Source organism: Lutra lutra, chromosome 6 (genome assembly GCF_902655055.1).
Source record: "Lutra lutra chromosome 6, mLutLut1.2, whole genome shotgun sequence".
In the NCBI taxonomy this organism is placed as follows: Eukaryota; Metazoa; Chordata; class Mammalia; order Carnivora; family Mustelidae; genus Lutra; species Lutra lutra.
In genome coordinates, this window is record NC_062283.1 from 141801449 (window position 1) to 141823771 (window position 22323).

The 22323-nt window shown below is 45.0% G+C and overlaps 1 protein-coding gene across 1 annotated transcript in view; it reads left to right on the forward strand.

Moving 5' to 3' along the window:
- Positions 1-13279: 13279 nt before the first annotated feature.
- Positions 13280-22323, forward strand: part of LOC125101694 (WAS/WASL-interacting protein family member 1-like) — a 146495-nt gene continuing 137451 nt past the window's right edge. The window contains exons 1-2 of the mRNA XM_047732029.1: positions 13280-13422; positions 22192-22315. Coding sequence (XP_047587985.1) covers positions 13280-13422; positions 22192-22315 — 267 coding nt within the window. The remainder of the gene's footprint in view (positions 13423-22191; positions 22316-22323) is intronic.

The following is a 22323-nucleotide window of genomic DNA, read 5'->3' on the forward strand; positions in this document are numbered from 1 at the left end:
ATAGGTTTGGCTCGGTCCCAGCTGTGGCCTGGCGTGGCTGGGGCATCTAAGCCATCACAGCACTGCTCAGTGGTCTGTGACTCCATTGGCAGATGAGGGAGGTTTGGCAGAATGTTTCAGAGAGGAGCATCTTCCCTGATGTCAAACTGCCAAAGGCCGATGTAGGAGACGGGAGCCTTGTGAATTTCCCAGCAGCCCAGGCGGCTTGGCATTGTAGACGGGGTCCAGATACTCAGGCCCTTGGGAGCCAGTTGCCATACTGGGGTCTGGAATGGGGCCTGGGCATAGCGCAGATAGAGCACAAAGCGTCGTGCTTCTCCACGCTTAACTCATCTAGTGGAAACATGTCAGGCTGCCTCCTCCAGGGCCCTGCATTTATTTTAAAGAATGTTAGAAAGGAAATATATCACTTGCCATCTTCCTCCCTCTTTGGGCGTGTTTATTGTGATTGGAAATCATTCTAGTCCGCATGGCTATGCCTTTCCCCCACCCTTTGGGCCCCTCTGTTGAACAGCCCTCTGTGCAAATAAACAGAAGAGGGCAAAGCATTTTATTCAGCCACAGAAACAGGAGCGAAGTTAGACTCTGGAGAACTAGAATCGCATAACCACGGCCTGTGTCCTCTGTAATGTGCTTGCTTTTCTTGTCCGTGGACCCAGGCCAGGAGGTACAGCAGAGGCCTTTGCCGTGCTGGCTGGGAGCCCAGACCCAGGTATTCTGCTGTAAATGGGACTGCCAGCCCTGGTTTGTTGTTCCATAGAATTTGCCTGGGGTTTATCTTGACCATGCCTACTGAGAGAGGAAATTCTGAGCTGCTCCGAACTTGATTAAAACCTAAAAAGGAACATGTGCTTTCATTTTCTCTCTGTCCTACCAGACCTGAAAACAACAAGTAATTGATCAATGTATTGTTAGTTCCAAATTTTAAAACAAATGCTTTATTTATGAAAATCCCTTTGGTCTAGAAAGAAAAAAATAAATAAACAAAAAGCCCTGCCAATACAGAAAGCCCCACAGATCAAGTGCATGGGTTTATGAATTACCGTAAGGGTACACCACCCAAGTCAAGGAATAGAACTTCGCTATTATCCTGCAAGTCCCTTCCGTGTGTCCCACCCCAATCACAGGCCCCCTCCTCTCCTACAAGTAATTCTTTGGCTGAACTTCTATGGTAATATTTCCTTGGGTTTAGCTTTTTTTTTTTTTTTTTAAGATTTTATTTATTTATTTGACAGAGAGATACAGAGAGAGCACAAGTAGGTATAGGCAGAGGGAGAAGCAGGCTCTCCGCTGGGCAGGGAGCCTGATGCGGGGCTCGATCCCAGGATGCTGGGATCATGACCTGAGCTGAAGGCAGCTGCTTAACCAACTGAGCCACCCAGGTGCCCCTGGGTTTAACTTTTAATAGTTTTACCACCCAAATGTACATCTCTAGATTAGAAAGTTTAATCTCACACATTTAAAACCATTGAATATATCTTTTACTACTTTTTAAAACTGTAGGTACTTCCTCCACCCCCATAAAACTTATCTGTTGAACAACCTTTAAGTAGAACTTAACATATTTAAGTTAAATTATACCAGCAACACCCCCACTTTAGTTACCTCTCTTGTGTGAGATATTATTTTGAGACTTTCCCCCCCTAAACACAAGGTTGTGACACCTAATTTTAGTTAAAACATGGCAAAACCAAAAACAAGTCAAAACAAAATTTAAAAAGCTGAGGAGCCAAAAAACTTTTGAATCTAGACTTAGCAACAGTTGTCTTGCTGATGTTCAGGGAGAGCTTTTCATTCTATGATACTGTTGATTCTGTGATGTGTGTGATTATGATATATAATTGTTACATTACATATGATCATCTATATTCTGGACAAAGAGTAGAAAACAGCTCCTGGCCGTGTATGAAAAAGCAAACCAACAACCAAGATCATGAGTGAGGTGAGAAGTTAAGATGTAAGAACTCTGGGGGCACCTAGGTGGCTCAGTGGGTTAAGGCCTCTGTCTTTGGCTCAGGTCGTGATCTTGGGGTCCTGGGATCGAGCCCCGCATTGGGCTCTCTGCTCAGCAGGGAACCTGCTACCCCCCCACTCTGCCTGCCTCTCTGCCAACTTGTGATCTCTGTCAAATAAATAAATAAAATCTTAAAAAAAAAAAAGATGCCAGGACTCTGGTGTCACAGGGGTTCTGACTTTTATTCTGATTCTGTGTGATGCCAAACAAATCACTCTACTTCTCTATCTGTACAGTGAAGGTCATTGTTACTAATCAAAGTCGATCTGTACTTCTCTTAATGAGGAACAATTATTTATTAAACTTTCCAACTTTTTATTGTTAACCCTTGAAAATGTTAGTGACACCTGAGTCCTTGGTTTAAAACTAAAGATGTATGAAAAACAACATACTCGGGAAGCATCAAATACAATGTTACTTACTTGAAGGCACTAACGCTTTTAACTTTTTACGTGGCAATAATTTATTGGCATTGATAATAACTAAAAGTGGTTAGGACTTACAGAATGCCATATAGTTCATGAAGCACTTTGACATCAACTATTTAATTTGTTTTTAATAGAATAAATATTCATACCCTAATTATTTATTCTGCTTTCAACATATGCTAGTATTCTTTCTTTAACCATCACCTATAGTGAAAGGGGGCTTAGGAAAGACCTTGTTTTTTGTATGGTTCTGTCACACATGATAGGTGAGGAAACAAAAAATAGACATCTAGTTGTTATTTTTCTATATATTTTGGGGGGGCTACTTATTTTCTATAGTACCCAGTTCTTGTTGTAAGTCTGGGGCCATCTGGCTGGCTCAGTTGGTAGAGAATGTGACTCTTTGATCTCAGGGGCATAAGTTCGAGCCCCATGTTGGGTAGAGAGATTATTTAAAAAAAAAAAAAAAACCACTTTATCATCTTTATTATCACAAGTCTGTACAAGGGAAATGTGGATTAAATAATATACATAATAATTAATCTTGACATCAACCCATGTCATTGCTTATTAAATGATAAATATGCAAAAACCAAATCACCAAAATAAATAATGGATTTCACTGCCCCCTGAGCTACTTTTAAAAAAATTAACATATATTATTTGTTTCAGGGGTATAGGTCTGTGATTCATCAGTCTTACACAATTCACAGCACTCACCATAGCACATACCTTCCCCAATGTCTCACCCGGCCACCCCATCCCTCCCCTTCCCCTCCCCTCCAGCAACCCTCAGTTTGTTTCTGGAGATTAAGAGTCTCTTATGGTTTGTCTCCCTCTCTGGTTTCATCTTGTTTCATTTACTCCTCCCTTCCCCTATGATCCTCTGTCTTATTTCTCAAATTCCTCATATCATATCAATATGATAATTGTCTTTCTCTGATTGACTTATTTCACTCAGCAGAATACTCTCTAGTTCCACCTATATCATTGCAAATGGCAAGATTTCTTTTTTGATGGCTGCATAGTATTCCATCGTGTGTGTGTGTGTGTGTGTGTGTGTGTGTGTATGTGTGTGTGTATCTCACATCTTTATCCATTCATCTTTTGATGGAGAGCTAAGCTCTTTCCATAGTTTGGCTATTGAGGACATTGCTGCTATAAACATTCGGGTGCACGTGCCCCTTCGGATCACTGCATTTGTATCTTTAGGGTAAATACCCAGTAGTGTGATCGCTGGGTCGTAGGGTAGCCCCTGAGCGACGTCTTGTTGCAGTCACTTAACTCCCACGTCCGAGAGCCTCACATAGGAAGGTCTTTAATTCTCTTGCCCTGAATCCTTGCTCGGAACCTGGTGAAGGTATCTCTGCATGGCAGTCTAGTGGACTGCCACCGATCCTCAAACAATAACGTGGTATCTAGAATATATGAAGGTAGCGTTATTAAAAGAAGAGAAAACTTAATGATTCTATCCTGATACGGGAGCTTGCAGTAACCTGGCATCCCAAAGAGGGCGCTGCTCTTGAGCGTAAGATCACAGAAAGGGCCTCCCCTCCGACTTCGTGTCTCCTTCCAGACTCCAGAGGCTCGCTCCTGCTCTCTCCACACTGGGATGATGGGAATTCATTCCAGACCTAGCTGGTGCTGGTGGACCTTCCAGCAGCTCGCACACATCTAGCAATCAGGGCTAGATATGGGTTCCATCTTCTTGAGGATTAATTACCTCTTCTTGAGCCTGGCTGCCTTGTGCAAACACAGAACTAATATTGTGCCCTCTCTTGGCCACAGAGGTACCCACCTTCTTTCCAGTGTTGCAGGAGAAGAGACCCCTACCTCTAGTCCTGGAAGCTTCATACCAGTCCTTGCGGAGCATGTCCTAATGCTGTGCATTGTTAGATTTGGACATCTCATCCTTAAAAGAACTTCGCTTTAAGGAGAAGTTCTCGCTCTGGGGCCGGGTGCTAATCGTTCTACCCACCGACAGGACACTCGCTGACTCCTCTTTGCCCTCACCATATTGCATGAACTTCTCATAGAGCACTTGTCACTTGGTTCTGTAACTGGAGAGCTTTCACACTTTTTCTCACCATGACCCACAAAAGGAAATCTATCTTACACTGCAAACCAGTGCACACAGACATATGCACAATCAGTACAGATACACGACGTCCATCTATGGGAGTTTCCTTACCTCCTACGTGTTGACATTCCTTACTCTGTGCTCTTCTGTTCTACTTTATTTATTTGTTCATTCATTTGTTTCTTTTTTTTATGCTGATCAAGACCCACTACATTAATTTCATGATCATGTAACAAGTCGCAAGCTGCTGTTTGAACAACACAATGCTCGTTAATGCACCTGACTCCCTCTCCCACATCCCTGTTAGACAGTGACCTCACTGCAGGCCGGAAACAATGTATGTCTATATCTCCTTTGTATACTTTGGCGCCTGGCGTGGAGCAGATGCTCAGGGAAATACTTGTTGGGGGGAGGAAATCAGCCTGAGTCTTTATACCTTGCCTGGCAATTTTAAGAACTGAGTGAGATCATGTATTTCAGGGAGGGAACACAGGGCTTAGCTCCAACAGATGCTCAACTAACATATGTTTCTTTAGGATTTTCTAGACTAGCTGTCCCTTTAATTCACTGTCTGCGCTGCAGTTTTGGGTGTGTGTGTTGGGGTGTGTGTGTGTGTGTGTGTGTGTGTGTGTTTTAAAGGTAATGAGGGTTTGAAGTCTGTTAGCCTAAGGCCTCAGCCAGCCCAAGTACTTTAAGCTTTTCTGAGTTGCCATGGAGCCAGGGACAAAGTGCCCTCCAGGAACAGGTTGAAACTATGGGAAGGTCACAGGGGAGAGTGCTTTTTGTCCTACCCTGGCCTGGGACTCATTTCTCCATGAAAAGTAAAGACTTGAGCTTATTAGAATTTCTAAAATGAAAATTACTTCCACGTTTTAAAAAGATTATAAAGTAAGTTTAAACTTAACATGAACATGGAAGGCTTTGTGACTCAAAAGTCTTTATGAGAGCTCTCACTTCAGAGGTACTAAATTCTATTGTAGCAGAAAGACACTGGTTGGTGAACTTCTGATTCCAGTAGTAACTGGGGGTGGGGCAGCCTCTGCAGGTATCACTTCTTCATCTATGAAAAGGAGAATCTCACCCGTCCTCGAAATTCTGTGATCCCAAACACGAACCTTGGAGTCCTTCATTTTATGCTCCCGGGAATGCGTTGGCCATCGAGGAGATTACAGTCCAATGAAAACCTATTGCATTTGCAGAGTCTGAATCAAGTACGGTGCCTGAACCCTCTTCTCTAACAGTTTCTTGCTACTCTCATGTAGAAGCTCTTTTTTTAAAATTTAATTTAATTTAATTTAATTTTTTATTTTTTATAGACATATAATATATTTTTATCCCCAGGGGTACAGGTCTGTGAATCGCCACGTTTACACACTTCACAGCACTCACCATAGCACATACCCTCCCCAATGTCCATAACCCCACCCCCCTTCTCCCAACCTCCCTCCCCCTAGCAACCCTCAGTTTGTTTTGTGAGATTAAGAGTCACTTATGGTTTGTCTCCCTCCCAATCCCATCTTGTTTCATTTACTCTTCTCCTACCCCCTCAACCCCCCATGTTGCATCTCCTCTCCCTCATATCAGGGAGATCATATGATAGTTGTCTTTCTCCGATTGACTTATTTCGCTAAGCATGATACCCTCTAGTTCCATCCACGTCATCGCAAATGTCAAGATTTCATTTCTTTTGATGGCTGCATAGTATTCCATTGTGTATATATACCACATCTTCTTTATCCATTCGTCTGTTGATGGACATCTAGGTTCTTTCCATAGTTTGGCCATTGTAGACATTGCTGCTATAAACATTCGGGTGCACGTGCCCCTTCAGATCACTACGTTTGTATGTATCTTTAGGGTAAATACCCAGTAGTGCAATTTCTGGGTCATAGGGTAGTTCAATTTTCAACATTTTGAGGAACCTCCATGCTGTTTTCCAGAGTGGTTGCACCAGCTTGCATTCCCACCAACAGTGTAGGAGGGTTCCCCTTTCTCCGCATCCTCACCAGCATCTGTCATTTCCTGACTTGTTAATTTTAGCCATTCTGATTGGTGTGAGATGATATCTCATTGTGGTTTTGATTTGTATTTCCTTGATGCCGAGTGATATGGAGCACTTTTTCATGTGTCTGTTGGCTATCTGGATGTCTTCTTTGCAGAAATATCTGTTCATGTCTTTCATGTAGAAGCTCTTAACCAGTGTTTCACTGGCCTGAGGGCCAACGAGTCAGGTTGTGAGTGTTATCAATTAAGCCTCAGAAATCTAGCTTTTGCATGAATCGTCATAGTAATTTATTTTGGAATTGTACTTCATCTTGCCCATGAAATGTGAGCAGTTGATTTCATGTGATGTGAACTTATAATTCACATGCAGGTGATTTAACGAACCAACTTGTTTCTTTCCAGGACAGAGTGGCTCAGAGGATCATGGAGCTTCTAAGCCTAGCAGAATATGGCGTCTCTCCCCTCTGGCTGTCTGGATTAAATTTAAGAAGGTCAGTAGTGAATTCCATTGGCCACCAGTTCCTAGTGTGCAGGCTGTCCTGAAGTTAGCCGGGTGATAAGGAATATCTGACCTGCTTTGGCATTAAATTTACAATGTTTTCAGATGTCTAGGAAAAGTCAAATGCTTGGTGTGGAGAGGATATCAGAAGCTTCTTGTGTGCTCTCTCTAGGCTTTGCCCTCATAGAGATTCTGATGAGAAGAAAATCAGATAATCAGTGGTTCAAATTGAAAGCCAAGCTCTCCTCTTCCCCCGCCCAATTTGTTGTTTTCAAAATGAACATGTATTGAGCTTCCATACAATTCAGGGGCTATCACGTGGGTGCTGGTATAGAGAGCAAAAGAAGGTGACGTCAGCAGTGGTCTTCTCCTAGCTCATTTCTCCTGGGCTCATCTGGCCCATTGCGTTGACATTCTGATCAGTTTCCATGGCCTGCTCTACCTTCCCTGTAAAACAGATGCTTGTCCCACCATGGCCCTCCCCTGAGAATGGCCCTGAGCAGCTCCCATCTCCCCCAAGATTAAACCCAGCTTCCCAACCTGACTTTCAAGGGCTCTGTGACCCAGTCCCCACCCCCTCCTCAGCCTCATCGCTCACATTCCTTTCTCACCCTGGGACCCGTCATGTGTTGGGTCCCTCTGTGTCTTTGCTCTTACCCATCTTTATCTGGTGTGATCTCCAGCCCCTTCTTCCCCCAACCTTGCAAGATGCCCTCATGTGACAGTGCCTCTGGGCAGCCTTTCTGGAACCCACCATTCCAGGCTGTTGCCTCCCGTGTGTGCCCGAAACCCTTGCACATACCTCCGTCCTACACTCACCACATTGCGGCCATGTTGCCCTTTTACTTTACTCACCCTCCTGCCGGACTGGGCACTTTTCTAGTCTAGGACTCCCTTACTCTTGAGGTGGTAGAACATAGTGGTCAAGGACACAGTCGCTGGGGCCTCACTACCCAGGATCTCAGTTCTATCGCTTCTGACTGGGTTAGACCACCTCCCATGTTTCTTCCCTTCTCTATAAAATGAGGGTCACAAAATTTCGTACATCACAGGGTTTGTGTGTGTCAAGAGTAATAAGACATATGAAGTACCTGAGAGATTAGCAGGTAGTGGTACGAGCTGTGTACGTTCTATCTATTACTAGTGCTCACTAAAGACTAAGTTCAATGAAACTGGGTGTTTTCCCTTGAAGATGAGTGCCGGGCAAATACAACAGTGATTTGTAGGTAGTGGTTCTTTTCTGGAAATTTTAGAACGTTTGGCTGAAGAAAGCTGAATGGAAATAGAATATTTTGTGAAATGTTAGGGGTTTCCTCATTCCTCTTCATTAAATAGTAGGATCGCCAGGCTGGGAAGGCATCACCACTGCTTTGATTCTAGATGCTTCTAAGTGTATAGACCCTTTAGAGGTCTCTGAAGTCCATTTTAGGTTCCTATAAAGCCTGTGTTTGTTTGTTCGGGCTGCTATAACAAAAATGCTTAAACTTAATGTCTTACGAACAATATACTTATTTCTCACAATTCTAGAGGCTGAGAAGTCCCAGGTCATGGCCGCATAGATTTGGTGTCTGGTGAGAGCCTGCTTCCTCGCAACATTGCCTTCCCAGGGTTCCCCACGTGGTACAAGGGGCAAGCGAGCTCTCCAGGGTCTCTTTTGTAAGGCCACTAATCCTAATCAGGAGGGCGCCACCCTCATAACCCAGTCATCTCCCAGTGGCTTCCCCTCCTAATACCTTGAAGTTAGGATTTTAATATATGACTTTGGGGAGGGGAGACACAAACATTCAGACCAAAGTGCCTCCCACTCCTATAGAAAAAACATAAGGGTCATTTTTTTAAAAAAGATTTTATTTATTTATTTGACAGAGATCACAAGTAGGCAGAGAGACTGGCAGAGAGGGGGAAGAGAGGGGGAAGCAGGCTCCCTGCCAAGCAGAGAGCCCGATGCAGGGATCGATCATGAGGGTCATTTTTTTGTTTTAAGATTTTATTTATTTATTTGACAGACAGAGATCAAGGTAGGCAGAGAGGCAGGCAGAGAGAGAGGGAAGTAGGCTCCCCACTGAGCAGGAGCCTGATGCGGGGCTCGATCCCAGGACCCCGGGATCATAACCTGAGCCGAAGGCAGAGGCTTTAACCCACTCAGCCACCCAGGCGCCCCCATCAGGGTCATTTTTGAGGTGGATTGAGAAGGGTGTGCTTCCTTGTCACTATTTTGTGGGGCTACCCTTTGCCTGAATTTCTATTTTTGAATAAGTTCTTTTAACACGTATTGCTATTGAATTTTTTATATGAGTATCAAAGTCAAATACTGAGCTAAAATGAAAATGGTCTTCTTGGAGATTAGCTCCCCCCCCCCTCCAGATGCCTAAAAAAGGGCTGGTTTCAGGTAAGTGAGATCGATGGTCAATTTTGCTCTCTTTCTGTGAAGTGCTCTAATTTTAAGAGCACCCCTCAGCTGCTTGTGCGATCCTCACAGATTAATTTGAGGTGAAAACCTCTGTGAACTGAAGCTCTGGAATGACGATCTCACATCTAGAAAATTCCATTTCTGTGGAATTTTCCAGCCTGTGCTCATGGTCTGACATTCATGAGATTCTGTTGTGCTTGGATGAGAAGAAAAATTCTCTGTGACCTTGAAACTTTTGTTTTGGATGGTTCCTCCTTCTATGACTTCCTCATTGCCTTAATGGCTGCTCATGGATCCAAGATAAACCATTTTCCCATGCCTGCTGAGGGACCGGAGCTTAACCGTTTGACATTCTCTGTTGTCATGGTGTTAGGACCAGCTTACTCATTTGCGCTGTAAAATTCTGGAAGGTAAATAGTTGTGTGTATATTTTCATGTGTATCAAACTCACACTGAGCACACACGCCTTTTGTTACCTCTTTGAACTCCTTGAGATTTCAAGGGTGCGCACGGAGGGGTAGATCCTGTCTTTGCATTGGGCCTGTTCCCCATTCCAGGCCCACCTGCTCTTTCCTCTCACCTGAACGTCTGAGCCAGTGGAGAAGAAACAGACAAGGGCCACCCCGCCCTGCCCTATGGGCAGCCCTACCTTATAAACTCACACACATGCATGCACACAAGCACACGTGTACACACTTGCCTGCAACCGTCCGCCCCCAAGCTTGCACACACATACTCCAGGGTTTCTAAAAGCTTCTCTTCAAACATGCATGGGAGATCTGCATGCGGAGTCCCAGTATGGAAGGAGATCGGCTAGAGGCACAGCTTGAGTAATCTCTGAGTTTCCCTCTTTCCTCTTTGTACGTCACCCTTCCACGCTTCCCTTTGCCAAGACGTATTTCCGCGAGACCTTCTCTCTCAAGGCTCCTGTCTCTCCTGTCACTGTCTTCTTTCCCTGGTAAGGCTCCAGCCTGAGGTATCCATCATGGGGGTGCTGCTGCGATCTGTTTTTTCGGTGACTATCCTGAGCCATCCACACTCTGCCCCTCCCCCTTCTAACCAAGGCCACTGGCAAGTCCATTGAACCATCTGGGCAAGAGAGGGCTAAGCCCAGGACGGGGGGGCCAGCCCTGAGCCCCATCGTCAGTTTGTTCTAACCAGTCGTGCTCCAACACTGGTAGTTCAGGAAGAGCCTCAGCCAGGGCCTGATGCTGTAACAGCAGAGCTCACGCAGCTAGAATCTCATCACCTAACACCCAGTGGCAGGCTGAACTGCTCTCTGAGGATATACACAAGCCCCACGATCCTGCGGTCAGGTCAGGTCTTATTGGTCAAGTTCAGGCAAGTTGCTGTGCACAAAAACCATTATTGCAAGAAATCTGGGGCTCCACCAGTGGGATTTGATTTTAAAGAATGTGCAAAAAACACAGAAAGAGAAGAGTGAATAAGCAGGGATAAACAAGACAAGAGATTTAAGGCAGCAGAAGCCTTAAGTGAGCCTTGGCTTGCAAAGATGCAAAGGATGGTTAAAAGGACTTCCAAACTATCTTTAGACGGAAGAGGCTGAGAATGGGGATCACAGAAGGGTTAAATGAGCAAAGGGGTGGCTGGACTAGGAGATCGCTCTAGCCCTGGCAGTCAGTGATTCTAGCAGACAGATGTCAATGTTCTCTATGGGGCCCACAAGTATCCAAGGATGTGAATGAGGAAGATAATTCTAGAGGCGGAAAGATTGACTACTGAGGCATTATCAGTTATTATTGCTTTTCAGCTAAAATGTTTAATGCGGGTCCCAGAATTACTGAATTTATTCCCAGGACATGTTTATTTTCTGGGAGAATCTGATTTGCTCAGAATGCCCTGTTGTTGGCTGATCACACTCTGTACTTAATGGCAACTTTCATCTGTGGTTCTCAAAGAATTTTATAAACATCATTTAGTTCTCATGTGTGACTTCGAACTCTTTCGCACGCTCATGAAATAGGTGGTAAATACTTTTCCACCCAGGCAAAGCCAGAATACTGAAATGGATAGTCTCCTGGTGGATGAGACCTGATACTGACACCCAAATTAACTCCAAGCTCTTCCCACCATTTACATCAGATCTTCCTCTGACATTAAACTCTCAAGTAGTCTGGGAGCTATTTCCAGATTTCCAATCAATGTGTGGACTGAAGAATTGTATTTCCCTTCTGGCTTTAACAAAATTGGAACTGCCTTATATTCTGTCACACACACAAACTCACACACAAAACCAGAGATGTCTGGAAGGTTCTGGGACAGGATGGAACACTCTGCTGTTGCCTGGCCAGCCCAACTTCCTATTCCTCTTCCCATCCCATTAGCACTGTTTCACTAGCCACGGGGAAAGCCTCTGGGGTCCGAGATAAAGGGGGAAGCGCACACATTCCAACCTCCCACCCCACACACTTCTGACTCTGATACTGATATCTTCATGGCTGAAATCCAAACACTACCTACTGCCTTAATTTCCTCCCCATTTGTCCCTTCTTAACCCCCCACCGTCCAATGTCCCCTCTCTCCCCTCCAAAGAATTCACTTTATGAAAGTCTTCAGTGACTCTGTGCAATTCCGAAAGGTATTTCTCAGGTCATTCCGCTTGACCTCCCTGATGCCTTGCCGTTGTCCAAACTACCCTCCTCCTTGAGAGTCTCTCTTCCTTTGAGCTCTGTGGCCCTGAAATTCCCATTTTCCTTTGACCCTTCTGGTGATTTCCCTTCTTATTCAGAGGGCAGTCCGCGACAAATTCCACAAGCCCTTGTTGTCCTTGAGCTTCTCCGACCCTCCTGTGGGATCAAGTCTTACCCTCCCCTCTCTGACAGAGATACAGAAGCGCTCCCTGTCTCCTAGACTGAAAAACTGAGAGCTTCTATTCGCACTTCCTTTCCCTTCATTTCCTACAGCCAGTGGTTTACTGAGATTCTATTTTCCCTCCAAAGTAGCTCTCAGCACTCACTGCCATCTCAACCCGGGCGCCTAGCATCTAGAGCATTTTTCCACCGAACTTTTTGGTCATGCACATTAGCAAAATATATTCATATATGGACCTCAGATTTTAAAAGTTTTTTTTTTTTAATTGAGATATAACTCACTCTCCCAGATTTAAATTGTTTACGTGTTATCTAGTGTATTAGTCTGCTGGCGTTGCCACAGACTTTAAGTGTGACTTAAAGTACAGACTTTGTTTTTGCACAGTTCTAGAGGCCAGAAGTCTAAGATCAAAGCGTCTTCAGGGTTGGTTTCTGGTGAGAGCTCTCTTCCTGGCTTTTAGACAGCTTCCTTCTCACTGTGTCCTCACCTGGGCTCTTCTCTATGCGTGCAAGGGGGTGGGGCAGGGGAGGCTGGGGGTACAGAGGGAGAGAGGAGAGATCCTACCTCCTATCTTCAAATACAGTCACGTTAGAGGTCGGAGCTTCGGTACATGAATTCGGCAGGGACACATGTCAGTTGGTAACATACGAAGGTTCTATTAAACTATTTAAAATACGTAAAATATACACTAAAAAACATAGCACTTTTAAAGGTAAATGCAAATAAGAATGCCGATATTTTCTTCCCACTCTCTTAGTGGATCACCTCGAGTGCACGTAGGCGTGCACGCCTGTCACACGACCCCGTGGGCCTTGGTGATGACGACAACATCCTGACGGCTGTGTCTGCTGCTGGGCTTCTGTGGTGCCTTCTGATGCTGCCCAGCCTCTGTAGTCATCTTTATAAAGCTTTGGTTCCTTCTTTTCCCTTCCTCAGAAAACTCTGGTGCCCCAGGGCGCCCAGAGGACAAGCCCATTGCCAGCTTGACCCTCAGGGCACTTGGTGTCCCACCATGACTGCTGTCCTTTCTAATAACCCCCTTGGGGCCCTTCCCCCTCCTCTGCGGGTCGTGGGCCTCCAGCTTGCCTCAGCACCGTCGTTCCTGTTCCTCCAACATGCTCTCCCTCCCTTCTTGAAGTTCTGTCCCACCTCTTGGTACGTGGTTACCTGCTGCTCAGCCATGTTGCTCATGCTCTCTTGGGCACCATCTTATTTTTCAGCTAGATTATGAGTTCCAAGAGCTCATGGCCCAGGAATTTCTTCTTTGTTTCATATCCTTCTCTGAACACAGACTCTGAACCTGTCTCTGTGGCTGAGGTGCTTCTCGGTCCTCCTTCCAGAGTGGCACCATCCATGGGGCAGCCCGAGCGGTGCCAGGGGTGGTGGTTGGGCAGAGACGACCACGGAAGCCTTGTAGGGGCCATCTGACTTGCCAATCACGCATGTACCCATGGTCCGCAGCTTTTTACTGCCAATTCCTCAACCCACCCCAGCTCGGCTTCTTGCAAATGGTATTTCCCAGAAGTTGGTAATATATTCTCCTAAAGATTTAATAGAAGAAAAGTTGGCTGCTTATTTGAAAAGTATGCTCTTGGCTGCCAACTCCAAGTGCCTTAAATTAATGTTGACAAATGGGAGATGTATTAGCAAAGCATCCATCTCTAGTGCCTGATCGGGCTCAAGACGTGCATGTAAATCATTCAGATGACAATTTTCTGGGCTGAGCGCTTGGCATTTACCTGCCACAACTCAGCGCACCTGTTCACAGATGACAGCACTGGGACACTGAGGATGATTTGAGACGACTGCCACTCAGGAGCAAAATGACTTCCAAAAATCAAAATGCAAGCTTGGAGCTGCCTCCAAATCTTCACGAATTCCCCTTTAAAACACATCAGCAAATGCTGACCTGGACTAACATGAAGATATCAACTTACCCCCTGGACTTGAACTTTATGGCCACCTGGCTGCACTGTAGTCATCCAGTTTCCCTGGGACGGTCAGTCCCAGAATGGACGGCCTTGGAGACCTGTTCACTGAAACCCACCCTTCTTTGTGAAATGAATATGTGCAAGTGGAAAATTAGTTTCTGGGCCCATTTTAGGAGGTGATTGTCCCCAAACCTGAAGGGTTTAATATTTAAACTACCTAGTTTTTCCTTATTTACCTGGTAAACTTGGCAGAGTTGGCGACTGTCATAATTGTGTTCAGAGTCCAAAATTCATTTCACAGAGTATATTTCAGGCATAATATGGTTCAATGTCCTGAACCAAGGTTATCTTGCCAACACCTTTGAGTGCTTTGTGGCAGCCAAGGATGGTACCCGGTACAGGGGGGTCATGTGCATGACATGCCCGGGCCTCGCGGGTTCCCATCGGGTGACGCTTTGCAGATGAGACTGTATGTGCAGCAATCCTGTAAGGGTTAGTTATTGAATTTTCTCTTCATTTCTCCATACTTTTTCATGGTAGCCACCTGTGTGTCTCTCATTCTGACAGGAAAGGGCTGAGTGGGTGAGAGTAACAGATTTGGGGAAAAGCCAACACTGTTCACAGAAATCTCTACCAGTCGATTTTTTTCTTTTTTCTTTTTGGCCAGTTGAATATTTCTTTGAGATTTTTGATCATTTTATTTTCCCAAGAGACCCAAAGAGAAAGAAAGGAAGGGAAGAAGGAGGATTGGCAGAGGGAGGGATCCACAGAAAAAGAAAAGGAAGGATAGAGAATGAAAAGAAGGAAGAAAGGAAGGGAGGGAAGGTGGGGGGGAAGACGGGAGGGAGGAAGACAGAAATGGAGAGAGTACGAGAAGAAAGGGAAGGGAAGGAAAGGAAAGGAAGGGAATGGAAAGGATTGGAGAAAGGAGAGGAAAAAGGAAAGAAAGAAAGGGAGAGAAAGAAAAGGAGAGAAAAAGAAAAAAGAGAAGAGAAGAGAAAAGAAAAAGAAAAAGAAAGCCTGTCTTGCAGTCAAGCCCACCCACTTTTAAATCGCTGCCACTCTGAGAAGAGTTTAGCTCAGGTCACACTTTCCCTTCCAGCCTCCATCTTCCACTGTGGCTGTTGGCACAGGCCACTGGACCATTACAGATGGCACCAGAGGAGGGGGGCTGTGCCGGCCTTCTTCTTTCTCCTAGACTTGCGCTGGGGCCCGAGTGGGGATACCCACATTGGCTGCCAAGTGAAGCATTTTCGTAGCCTGAGTCACACAGACAGACCTTTCGTCTGTGAACACAGAACAGGCAAATAAAGAACAGAATGCTGATCCTGAAAGGCAGGGGAAGGATCGCTGTTCCGTACCATTATACCCACTCAGGGTAATTCTTAACCCCTTTATTCTGTGCTTCTGTTTTGTGGGAGGGTCATGCAAACTGCTAATGAGAGGGCGAGCTGGGGTCCCCTCCTCACTGTTTTCTCTGGACCCTGCTTTGAAGCCCTGTGCCACAAATCAGCATGAAGGCTGGCAAGTCTGTTCATCACTGGGGCTTAATTAAAATACACTGAGCCTTGCAGAAACTTGTGGTTTAGAGTAATGGAAAGTTTAGGGAATCAGAAACATAGACAGATCCCAGGAAGAAAGGTCAAATTTCCCCTCCAGCCCTGGATTTCTTGCCTTCCATTTCCTCTCAGACTTCGTGTTCATTGCTTCTCAAATGTATCAGTTATTTTTCTAACAAAGAACGAATCCATTTTATGACTACAAGTATTTGGTATTTACATACACAGAGGCATTATCCAAATGTTCTACTATTTCATATTCCTTCATATTGCATTAACTTACAAACACGTATTTTTTTCATGCCCCTACTATGTGTTCAGCAAGTGTGGGGTGCCAGGGATGCTGTTGTGAGCCGAGCTGGACCAGCTGGGCTGCTTTCCTCAAGAATCTTCTCTCTGAAGTCTTGGTGGGGTCTCTTGGTCTTTCCGTCATGTTAAGAGCACAGCATTTGGCTTGGTCTTGGGAAGTGAGCTCGACTTTTACAAAGTGTCAAATAGTTAAGAAAAATAAATGGTTTTGAATACAGCACTTGTTACCAGCATATAATTACATATCATTGAACATGTCTCTCTAACAGTGATGAGACAGCAGTATCCTGCAAAGCATGATGTACACATGTTACTTCCAGCTCCGTGAATCAGTCAGCACGGCTTCCTGCAAGTGTTGCTTCAGTTGTTGGCTGAGCTAAGGCGCTTTGGGACAGTGTCCCAGCGTACAGCTTCTACAGCCAAATCAACTGTGTGTGTTTGTAAAAATTCCCATTTTTTTTTTAGTCTCAGGGCAGGTCCACAGAATAGAATCTCAAGCGCTGGGATCAGACACCCGCCTTTCCAGCAAGAATGCCCCCAGGCATTATTGTTCAGAGTAAAATTTAGAAGCGTTGTTTTTGAGGGGCATCTGGGTGGCTCAGTCGGTTAGGTGTCCCACCCTTGCTTTTGGCTCAGATCATGATCCCGGGGTCGTGAGATCGAGCCCCACATTAGGCTCTGTGCCAGGCATGGAGCCTGCTTGGAATTCTCTCTCTCTCTTTCTCTCTTTCTTTCTCCCTCTGTTCTTGCCCCCTGCTTGTGCACACGCGTGCACACACTCTCTCTAAAAAGAAGAGAGAGAGAGAGTAGTATTTTTGAGCTTTTCTCATTAAAATCAATGCAAAAGCAGTCCATCAATTGGGTCAAACTAAACAAACCTAACCCAGCCTTTGGGGTGGGGAGCTGATATCAGCTAGGTCTGTGATAAGTTTCCTTTGGCAACACATAACCCTTCCCCTCCCAAAGCAATAAATAATGATATAATATTGCTATGTTCAGCTGGTTGGGCCAAGGACGGACCTTCATCAGGTCATTTGCTTTCTCACTTTCTTTATCTGCAGAGTGAAAGCTTGGACTTAATGATCTTTATGCACCTTTTTTGTTCACATGAAGACACGAAGCAGGTACCTGCAATGACGGCCAGTGCTTTTATCCCTTCCTGTCTACACTACCTTCCCACATCTGACACAAACATTGGCCACCAGGAGATTAAGGCCGAGAGAAAGAATAGGATTAGCACAACAGAAGCACGTCTTAAGTAAATTATGCCTTCAGACTCTAATTCTAATTATTTTTTCTTGTCTTCTTCTTTGTCATGAACAACGTCCTTTGTTCTGTTAGTGACTGAGTTCATCATTTTAAGTGATTCATTCATGTATTAATCCATTTATTGAACACTTAAGAGTGCCCAGGATATTCCAGGACAGGGCCATGTGTTGAGGATGTAGAAATGCACAAATAGTTGGACAGACCTCATATGGTCTTCTCCCTCCTAAAACTGGTATATTTTAGCCATAGTTCATCGACACCCTTTTCAATCCTAGATTCCTCCTCCTGAAGGAGTGGTGTAGAAAATATTTTTGAAACGTAAAGACAACAAAAGAAAAAAAAAAAGACAAATTGGGAAAGGGCAGAGGGGAGAGAGAATCTCAAGCAGGCTCCATGACCATCACAGAGCCGACTCAGGACTCAATCTCACGGCCCTGAGGTCACAACCTGAGCTGAAATCAAGATCAGATGCTTAACCAACTGAGCTACAGCAGGAACCCCTAAGAACCCTCCTTTAAAAACACCTTGGGGCCATTGGGTGGCTCAGTGGGTTAAGCCTCTGCCTTCGGCTCCGGTCATGATCTCAGGGACCGGGATTGAGCCCCGCATCGGGCTCTCTGCTCAGCGGGGAGTCTGCTTCCTTCTCTTTCTCTGCCTGCCTCTGCCCCTACTTGAGATCTTTATCAAATAAATAAAATCTTTTAGAAAAATAAAAATAAAAATAAAATAAAAACATCTTGGGACCCTGGGTGGCTCAGTCAGTCAAGTGCCCGACTCTTGATTTTGGCTCAGGTCATGATCTCAGGGTTGTGAGATCAAGCACTGCATAGGGGTAGTGGCTGGGTGCAGAGCTTGACTAAAATTCTCTCTCTCTCTGCCCCTCCCTCACCCTCACAAGTGCACTCATGTGCGTTCTCTGTCAAAAAAAATTTTTTTTCAAACTGATTTTCCCTTAATTATATTGGAATGTTTTTAATGACAAAATTCATGAAAGGGCTACTGTGTTTCCAAAATTCTTCTTGCTTAGTTGATACCACTTAAGTGTTTTAAAGTAGGGGGCTGCCTGGACTTACGAGTTTCTATCTATATCTTGGATTCAAGGTGGAAAAACGGTATTTGGATTTATCTTCCTGATCAATTTTATATTCAGGAGAGAACTCTCCCATGAAGCTGTTTTACTCAGCTGTTGTTCATTTCACACAACCTGAGCAGATTTTTGATTAAGGTTTACAGGCAAGTCACCATATAAATTATGCATCCCTCCCCACGCAAGACATGGACAGACTCTGCCCTTGTTTTGTAGGAAGAGCCGGTGAGTGAGCACAGAAGTCTCCCTCCCTCCGCATCCTGAGATATGAAACAGTCTGTGCCATCCCTCTGCCTCCGTTTAGAAACGTGCATTTCCCCATCACAGAGAACCTCCTCTGTCATGATTACTAAGTTAAAACAACTCAAAAAATTCTTTTTCCTTCATTGTGTATGTAAGGCAATACCCAAAGTTCCGCAGTCCAGTTCAGTGGTGAGCTGACCCTCCCGCGGGACCATGAGAGGCAGGGAAAGTATTTTCCCCAGAAGGTTGGCAGAAATGGGAGCTCATGCCTCCTTCATCGGGCAAACTGTCATGCGGGTGAGGAAGAAATGCCACGGCGGGAATCAGAGGGGCCGTGCGCAGCCCTGGGTGGGAAACAGGTGCGGGTGGCTCTGGGCGCTCGCGGTGACACATGGTTCCTGCTTCCGATTCCAGACCTTTCCCAGCATTGCTCGTGAAATAGAAATCCTGAATGCTCTTTTCTGGTGCCTTCCTACTACGCAGTAAATGACTGATTTCATATAATTGGGGAAGCTTTTTCCAAAGACTAAAACTAGACTCATGCTGCTGGAGAAAGTAGAAAAGCATATGTGCGTGTGGGAGGTGGGGCGGTAATTTGAGGCACGGCTGCGTTTGCTTTTTATGAATGTTTCACACTTCGTGGAGGAATGCAGAGACTCCAACACGCAGGACCGTGCAGTGCGATTGTTAAAAGCAGGTACAGGCCAGCTTGTTTTATTTTTTTATGAGAGAGAGATAGAGAAACAGAGGGTAAGTGGAGGTGGGAGGTGGGGCAGAGAGAGAATCTTAAACAGGCTCCATGCCCAGCACTGAGCCCTCTGGACGCTCGATCTCCATGACCTGAGCCAAAATCAAGAGTCCCACGCTTAATGCAGGTGCCCAGCTTTTTAAAATTTTTATATTGAAAAATCACCTCCTTCAAAACATCTGAGAATTCTCAAAATTCCATATATCTAATAAATTACACATAATACCAGTTGTAATTTTGAAAAACCTGATATTTAAATACTAATGATGTTAATGTATTAAAATATACATATATATGAGTCCTGGCAGGGCCATGCCCTGAACACCACACTTAGCTCTCCGCGACAAGCCAGTGATGTAGGACTGTTCCCACTTTACATATGGGGAAACTGAAGAAGCCTAAGGAAAATGAAGGAATTTATCTGAAGTCAAGCAGCTAGAAATGAATGGAAGCAGGGTGAGAGCCCACGTGTTTATTTTAACTAGGGACCATATCCAGAGGTTCCGCATTTCCTCAGCAAGGATGTGAGCAGAGAAGCTGTGCAGGCTGTTTACTCATCCTCTAATTATCTGGAATATTTTCTACTCCTTTTGTCTAATTTTGTTGTCACCATTTTTCACAGCCACCAGATCAACAGCCACATTTGTCCCTTTCATTTTAATACTGTCGAGGGGACACCTGGGTGGCTCAGTTGGTTGAAAGTGTGACTCTTGATTTCACCTCAGGACATGTTTCCAGGCTCCTGAGATTGAGTCCCTCGTCAGGTTCCGCGCTCAGCGTGGAGTCTGCTTGGGAGTTTCTCCCTCTTCCTCTGCCCCTCCCCTGGCTCGTGTGCTCTCTTTCTCTCTCGCTCAAATAAATAAATAAATCTTAAAAAGAAAAGAATATCTATATATTTTGGGGAGTAACCAAAAACAAAACCACAGGAAGAACACAGGAAGACCGTATCACCTTGGAGATTGTGTTGAAGAACTAAGCTTTGAAATGCTACATAATCTTGTATTTTCCCTTTGATTCAGGCTCTGGTGTAAGACTTAGATATTTTACAAAGTACCCTGTGTCCTTTCTAATGGCAGTTCGAACAGGCCTTCGGGTAGAGATGCTCCACTTGGGCATTAAGCTAAGGCCGTAACTGTCTGCAAGCCTCCAGGCTGATGATGGACACATGACTCCAGTTCCCCGGGCCGGGCTTCTTTGCTTCCCTTTTGAACGACAGCATGCTAGGTATTAGGTGTCGCTGCCCCCACTTCCTTGGCCCCCAAAATGTCCGAGAGTGGGATAAGCCTTACTCATCGTGCTCTGGAACGTCTTCTAGAGTGGAAGCCATGTCTTTCTATTTTCAGGGCCTTGTGCTGTGCCTGGCACAGAGTACATCCTTAGTTGATGAATAAGGAATACGTAAATAAAGGAGCCCTGTTTGAGCAAACGGCAGACGCAATGGGTTCTGCATCTTGATATCACACTATTTTTATGAAAATGTGGTCATAGAAGAATGTTTCAGCTCCCAGGTTGGGAATCTATGGGCCAGACATTCAAATAAAGCCTCAATAAAAGAACTGGAAACTTGAAGACTTCCAAGAAAAAAGTGCTCTGCACAAATAAATTGTAAATATTGCTTAGATAGGAATCTTCCTCATGTCTTCCCATGACCAAATTTTGGTGCTTTAAGCTAGCGCTAAATCTATAGGCCTTCCTCTAAAATGGGAAGTTCCAAACAAGAGCCATTCTGGGGTAAACCACGGTGCCTAAGTATGAATATAAATGGCTGAAGGCAAATATTGAAGATTTGGGGGGCAACTTGTAGCAGCTTCCACAACTGGTATATTATGGTAAACATACGGCAATGACGGTGAAATCATTACTTTTTTAAAAAAGAAAATTACTATTGTCTATAGATAATATAACCCACAATCATTTATGGAAGCGGTGTTTCCCATGTTGCTGTCCTTTTGAACAGATAAGAGGTTGTCTATAGTGCAATAAAAATTCACGAACATTCCATGGCCAGAAGGGCACTTGGAGAGCACCAAGGCCCCCAAGGTCTTTTCAGGGTCTTGCCTGTGGTGCTGGGAGGGACCTGGCCGAGGCGTGGCCAGGAGGGGGACATCCTCCAGGCAGCTCTAGCTTTTCAATTATACTCCACTGATATTTAAATCCAAGATCTTTCCTCTGCAAGGAGGAATTCTGAAAGTGTCTGCTCAGCTCAGCCCCGCTGTGTCGTTAGAGAAAAGGCCTCCAATTTGAAAATTCAGTCTTTAGTAATATTGTAACATGGAGATAAAATTTCCCTACTCACCTTAGTATTCCTGATGGAGTCCCCTGCAGCCAAAAAACGGTCATGACACTTGTTCTCTTCTGTGGCACTTGGTCTGTCTGGTAGACAGTGATTTGTGTGTACTTCTTGTCACATCTTGGGCTGCTTTCACTAGTTACTAGACCCATATGTTCATGTTTTCCTTTGCCCTTGCTTTGGAGCACAAGAACCTTGGATTTGAACCCTGACTTTACGACTTCTATTAGCCACGAAAACTTGGACAAATTATTTCTTCTGTCTTGGCTTCAGTTGCCTCATCTGCAAAACAGTTTCTACCCTTTTGGGTTGATTTGTAGATGAGCCTGGATAGCGGGACGCCTGGCATGCTGTAACCACTGAGGAGTGCCCTCTGTCATCAGTAATGATACTCTTGAGTAGAACCAAGGTTTGACCCTGGCTCTTTCCTCATCAGGGAGGAGCTCTGAGGATCTACTCGCAGCCCAGAGCCGCCAGCGCTGCTGAAGCCCGAGGTCCTTCTCTGGGTGCCCCGTTGCTTCTGGGCTGCAGCTTCTCCATGAAGTCACCCCACTCTGCCGCTTCTCCACGTGGGACCTGCAGACGCGTTTGTATCATGATGCCTTGAGTCACGTGAGTGT